Genomic DNA, 7,052 nt, shown 5'->3' on the forward strand with positions numbered 1-7,052 from the left:
CACACACATACACACACACCTCACACACACACACACACACACACACACACACACACACACACACTCACACACACACATTCACACACACACACACATACACACACACACACACACACACTACACACACACACACACACTCAAGCTATCAAAACAAAACCATTAAAGAAAATTTATTTGTAGCTGGCCTCATGAGAGCTGTAAAGTTTAAAATATAATCATCTCCATGATGATATGCAGTTAAGTATTTTGGGACACATATTATTGCTACACACAGCTCACACACACACACACACACACACACACACACACACACACACACCTGCGCACACCTCACGATCACTATGATATTGTGGATGGGTTTATTATCACACCTCTATTGGTCTCTGTGTCTCAGTGTATAAAACAAGTCAATGAGACAGGTAACCATCGTAGTCACACCATGTGTTGTGTGTTGTGTGTGTGTGTGTGTGTGTTATTGTGTGTGTGTCATGATATTATTATTAATCAATATTGATATGTTTATCTGTCTGTCTGTCTGTCTGTCTGTGTGTGTGTGTGTGTGTCTGTGCGCGCGTGTGTCTGTGTGTGTGTGTGTGTGTGTTGTGACAGTATTGTGTGGGATGTGTGATGACTGAGAACCATGTGTTGCTCATAAAGGTGTATGTCCTCAAGTCTATTTCTGCTTGCATATGAACACACACACACACCACCACCACCACCACATACAGCTCACAGCCCCACTCTCACTCTCTCTCTCGACACACTCTCTGCTCTCTATCTCTATCTGCTCGATCTGCAGTATCTATCTATATCTATCTTGCCTCTATTTCTCTCTGTCTCTATTTCTCTCTTTCTCTCTCTCTCTGTCTCTATTTCTCTCTGTCTCTATTTCTCTCTGTCTCTATTTCTCTCTGTCTCTATATTTCTCTCTGTCAATCCAATTCAATTCAAAGGTGCTTTGTTGGCATGACAAATATTTATTTGCATTGCCAAAAACAGGACATCAAACAATTCCATGCAAGAACATACGATAATCGACATTTATGCATATAAACTTGTGTGTGTGTGTGTGAGTGTGTGTGTGTGTGTGTGTGTGTGTGTGTTGATAATATATTTTTATACCATATTTCTCTTAAGACTCAATCAAGACTGATGCAAGATCAGGATCAGGCTTTATTCTTTTCAATGAGGGGCCAGTGGCCCTCAAAGGGAAAGAAAGGTACATGTTTGTTTCACCCCATCATGGATTTCACCAGATTCTCAGTATTCTCTGACTTCTCTGAAACAGTGTACTAACTTTATGTTACAAACAAAGAAGGAGTGACCTCTAGGTCCAACCCAGTTTGAATATGCAATAGAAATGGAGGATGATTAGGCCTTCATCAGGTCTGGTCAGCTTCTATTGTCTTTTTAATTAAAACTACCCCCCTTCCTGAGGATTCCTCAGAGGCCTGGACATGCTGCTCTACAAACATTAACATTTCACACCTGGTGATGACAAAAAAGGCTATGAGGCAGGAGCAAAAGAAAACTTCACTGAATTCAAAAGGATAAACAAGGAGGCTTTGCATACAGAGCAAAATTTTACACAGGTACACATGGGTACAAAAATCACAGATGACCATAAGAAGTAGCAGTATGTACATTTACAGAAATGAGGCTGATTCACAGCACTTTCAGTGTTCTGTCTCTCTCTCTCTCTCTATCTCTCTGTCTCTCTCTCTCTCAATCTCTCTCTCTATCTCTCTCTCTCCCTGTTAGGAATATCAGTGGAACAGCTACTCATGCAGTGTGTGAAGTGTCTATTCTATAGCAGTGGTTTTTCAAAGTGAGGGCCAGGAGGGTGCCAGGGGCCTCAGCAGAGTTGGAGGAAAAAAAAATAAAAGCAACAAATAAATACATTTGAAAATGTTTTTTAATGATACCTAACCATTACTTTGAGGGTTGTTCTACAATTCCATTATAATAATGTTACGCATATCTGAACATTATATTTCCCATGATAATGAAGTGTTTGTGGCTAAAATAATTATTAGGATTAGCTTAATGTATTTTTACATTTTCATTAGTATTGCTGATGGGTTTTATAAGGGGTCCTAGGCCAGAACCTAGTGGTATTTGGGGGGGCCTTACATGGGTAGAAGAGTTTAGGAACCCCTGGTCTATAGCATGAACAACTTTTTTCCATTTTGATTTTTACTGAGAATCAACTGGAATGCTGCCACTCAATTGGTCTTTTTGGCACTCACTGATAGTAACCTCAGTGATAGTAACCACAGCGACATGCTGTGACATGTGTGCAAAGTGACCATTATATCTTCAGAACTTGTTGCCATGGAATTCTAAAACGGATAGTTCCGGTCCTTAATTAGGATTGGCTGAATCACGTCCGATGCTGTTATAAACCCTGCACAACTCCACACACTGACCGCATTTGGTGCTATATTACTGCGTCACCACAAATTGATACAAAAGAATGATATATCTTATCTATCTAAGAATGATATATCTTATCTATCTTATCTAGGAATAAATTGTTACATTTCTTGTTGCTGTTCCTTTATTTAGTGAAATGTGTGGTAAAATAAATAAGCCCGAGGGGTGGTAGGTCACTGGCAACAAAATAGCTAAGAGCTCAGCTCTTGGCGTCATAATGGAACAACACCCCTTAGCTGTTCTAAAGTCACTGTGACCTCTGACCTCTTGGGGCTGCTCTGTGACCCTAAACCTCTACCTCCTCCGGGGGCTAATGTCCTGTGACCCTCGACCTCTCAGGGTTTATCACTCTGACCTATGACCTATCGGAGCTTATCGCTGTGACCTACGACCTCTCAGAGCTTATCGCTGTGACCTCTCGACCTCCTCGGGGCTTATAAACTGTGACCTCGACCTCTGTGACTTATCTCTTAAGTAAATGAGTATATTACACCTTTTTTGTGGTTTGGCTTGAAATCCTCCTTTTGGAAACACTTCAAATCAGGGGAATAAGAATAGTAGGCTAACTAACATGCTAGTTGGCTCAAAGCCAGTTCGACAACATTAGATAACCCACAAGGCTAAACCCCATGAATTCCTAGAAATACTTAAACTACGAGACATAAACTGAGAAATCGGCTATTTTTCACAATCACACATTGATTGTCACCTACTATGTGTGTGTGTGTGTGTGTGTGTGTGTGTGTGTGTGTGTTTCAGGTTTACGGAGCAGCTACTCATGCAGTGTGTGTAAAGTAATTGTTAAACTCCATTGAACAGTATCATGCTCACCTCCCAGGGATCAAACACCAGAACAACAAAGGGTGTGTGTGTGTGTGTGTGTGTGTGTGTGTGTGTGTGTGTGTGTGTATGTGTGTAAGGTTGTCTGCAAATCATTCTTATATATCTAAGCATGCTTTAACCTCTGCTAAACAGACTAGGGTCGTCTAGGAAGGATCCTGGAAGAGATAAAGAAGAAGGAAAGGAAGAAAAAAAAGAAAGAATAAGGATGAAGGAAGATATCAGGATAAAGAAAGGCTCTGAGATAAAGGAAGAAAGAAATAAGATAAAGAAGGAAAAGAATCTCGGAATGAAGGAAAGGAAGAATAAAGGATGAAGGAAAGAAAATAAGAATAAGAAGAAGAAAGGAAGAAAAAGAAGAAAGAATAAGGATGAGAAGGAAAGGAAATAAGGGATGAAGAAGGAGAAAGAGAAGGAAAGGGATGAAAGAAATCAGAATAGGAATAAGAAGGGAAAGAAATAAGATAATAGGGATGAGAAGAAGGGAAAATAAGAATAATAGGGATGGGGAAGAAAAAAATCGAGAGAATAGGGATGGGGAAAAGGAGGGATCAAAATCATCAGGATAAATGAGAGGAGGAGAGGAGAAGAAAATAGGGATGAGGATAAAAAAGAGAGAATAGGGATGAGAGGAGAGGGGAGGGAGAACGGGGATGAGAGGGAAAAGAAGGAGAATAGGGATGAGAGGAGAGGAGAAGAGAACAAAGGGATAAGAGGAGAAGAGAATAGAAGAGAGAGAAAGGATGGGATAGAGGAGAAGAGAGAGAATAATGAGAGAAGAAGAGAGAGAATAGTCATGAGAAAAAAGAGAGAGAATTAGGAGAGAGGGAATAGGGATGAGGGGAGGGAAAGGCAGATGGAAAAAAAAAAGAGAAAAAAAAGGTCTCAGGGCTTCCCTGGATCTTCCCCCTTATCTTCCCCCTATATTCCACGTCCTCACACACACACACACACACACATGCACACACACACACCCCACCTGCTCCACACACACACCCTTACACACACACACACACACACACACACACACACACACACACACACACACACACACACACGTCCTATATAAAAGAAAGTGTAAGATTGTGCATTTCTCTTCTGTCACTCTTGCTTTCATCACTTTTTCTCTCTCTCCTCCATCTCTCTCACTCTCTCCCTCCATCTCTCCCTCCATCTTTTTCTCCCTCCATCCCCTACTCCATCTCTCTCTCTCCCTCCATCTCTTTCTCCTTCCATCTCTCTCTCCATCTCTCCCTTCATCTCTCTCTCCTTCCATCTCTCTCTCTCTCTCTCTCACTCTCTCTCTCTCTCTCCTCACCTATCAGCTCTGCTCCTCCCCCCAAGCTTGCTGTCACCAGAGGTCACCCACATGCCCCTGTGTGTGTGTGTGTGTGTGTGTGTGTGTGTGTGTTAGTGTGTGTGAAAGTAGGGTAGGAGAGGTCACCTTATATCTAGCGACAGGGCTAGTATCTCAGGTGAGTTGAGATTTCCTCTGACAGACGATTGGCCGCTCACACGCACACACACACACACACACACACTCCCAAACATTACATGGCCACAGTTACACATGCTCACACACACATACACATATATGTTCAGACACACACACACACACATTTTCCCCCTTTAATGTATGCTGCCTATATCATTACTATTTGTTTTATGAGCTGGTTACTATATACTATACTGTACAGCGGTCCATGGAGATAAAATAGCCATAAACATTTAATGTTTATTAATGTGCAATGTCCATATCAAATAAACCTGAAATAAAATACATTAAAACCAAAAAGTAAAATGTATCAGAGATGAAATAATGTCACATTTAATCTTTCCATCAGCCCCCTCCCCATGTCCCTCGCCTCCCTTTCTCCCCCTCTCTTCCCCTCTCTACCTCTGTCTCCCTCTCTCTCCCTCTCTTTCTGTCTCTCTCCCTCTCTCTCTCTCTCTCCCTCTCTTCCCCTCTCTACCTCTGTCTCCTCTCCTCTTCCCCCTCTCTACCTCTCTCTCTCTCTCTCTCTCTCCTCTCTAACTTCTCTCTCTCCCTCTCTCTCTCTCTCTCTCTCTCTCTCTCTTTCCTCTCTCTCTCTCTCTCCCCTCTCTACCTCTCTCTCTCCCTCCCTCCCTCCTCTCTCTCTCTCTCCCTCTCTCTATCTCTCCCTCTCTCTCCCTCTCTCTCTCTCTCTCCCTCTCTTCCCTCTCTCCCTCTCTCCCTCTCTTCCCTCTCTTCCTCCCTCTCTCTCTCTCTCCCCCTCTCTCTCTCTCTCCCTCTCTCTTCCTCTCTCCTCTCTTCCCTCTCCCTCTCTATATATCTACCTCTCTCTCTTTCCCTCTCTCCCTCTCTTCCCCTCTCTCTCTCCCTCTCTTCCCCTCTCTCTCTCTCTCTCCCTCTCTCCCTCTCCCTCCCCCTCCCTTTGTCCCTCAAAAGAAAAATAATAGAATTGAAAGTCAACTAATTGAGATGAGAAGGAGATCTGCACCTTATCCTGATGTTGTGACTCTTGAGTGTGTGTGTGTGTGTACACACTGAGTTGTCAGCTATAATGTTTGCTCCTCACCTCCCAAGAGGATTTCTTTTCTCCACATTTCAAGTGAAAGGTCATTGGGGCATTTCTGAAGTAGATTTCATCTTCAACCTCCTTGCACTCACACACTATCTGTGTCTCCCTATCATATTATATAGACAGAGAGCTCATCGTTTATATATAGACTGAAAGCACACACACACACACACACACACATATATATATATATCTGTCTATCTCTCTTTATCTCTGCCAGCTCTGCTCTCACCATGACAACAAAATCTTACTTGTATGATACAAGTCAAAGTGTTTTAGATGTATGTGTATTGTGTTAGATGCATCTTGCGTGTGTGTGTGTGTCTCCGTGCACGTTTGCAAATCTGATCTTCTGTCAGAGATCATATTAGTTCAGATCACACTGTGGGAACGTGAATGTGCAAAAAAAGTAGCTGAACTAGCTCTTCAAGTACCTTTCAGTTACTTGTGTGTGTGTGTGTGTGTGTGTGTGTGTGTGTGTGTGTGTGTGTGTGTGTGTGTGTGTGTGTGTGTGTGTGTGTGTGTGTGTGTGTGTGTGTGTGTGCTGAGCTTTAAGTTCATTGTAATATTATATAAATATACTATTACAGGAGTGGAATGTGCTTTAAGTTCATTGTAATATTATATAACTATACTATTACAGGAGTGTACTGTGCTTTAAGTTCATTGTAATATTATATAAATAGACTATTACAGGAATGTACTGTAACATTATATAAATAGACTATTACAGGAGTGTACTGTAACATTATATAAATAGACTATTACAGGAGTGGTCTGAGCTTTAAGTTCATTGGTGTGTTGTCTTCTTGTGTCTTTCCTTTAGTCTGAAGCAACACCAGCAGTGATGATACACACACACTGATGAGGACATCACAACTCTGCAGGCCATGTGTATAAGGACATCTCATGTTTGTGTGTGTGTGTGTGTGTGTGTGTGTGTGTGTGTGTGTGTGTGTGTGTGTGTGTGTGTGTGTGTGTGAACTCTAACTCCCCCTTGAACCTTCAGCATGAAGTCCAGTTCCAGCTCCTGCGTCGACTTCTGATGATGTCACTCGGGGTACCAGCAACATGCCTGATGATGTCATAGTTCTTGTTATGTGGACTAAATGCTCTCACCTCACAAGAGCCTCACACACATACACACACACAAATACACATAATACTCTTTTTTCTCTCTCTCACACACATACACACACACACACACACACA

General features: G+C 42.2%; 1 protein-coding gene across 1 annotated transcript in view; it reads left to right on the forward strand.

The window, feature by feature from the left end:
• Window positions 1-6,688, forward strand: part of zgc:171482 (zinc finger protein) — a 29,411-nt gene extending 22,723 nt beyond the window's left edge. Inside the window, 3 exon segments of the mRNA XM_048270267.1 lie at window positions 3,196-3,236; window positions 3,238-3,299; window positions 6,667-6,688. Coding sequence (XP_048126224.1) covers window positions 3,196-3,236; window positions 3,238-3,299; window positions 6,667-6,688 — 125 coding nt within the window.
• Window positions 6,689-7,052: the final 364 nt, after the last annotated feature.

This window comes from Alosa alosa, chromosome 18 (genome assembly GCF_017589495.1).
Source record: "Alosa alosa isolate M-15738 ecotype Scorff River chromosome 18, AALO_Geno_1.1, whole genome shotgun sequence".
In the NCBI taxonomy this organism is placed as follows: Eukaryota; Metazoa; Chordata; class Actinopteri; order Clupeiformes; family Clupeidae; genus Alosa; species Alosa alosa.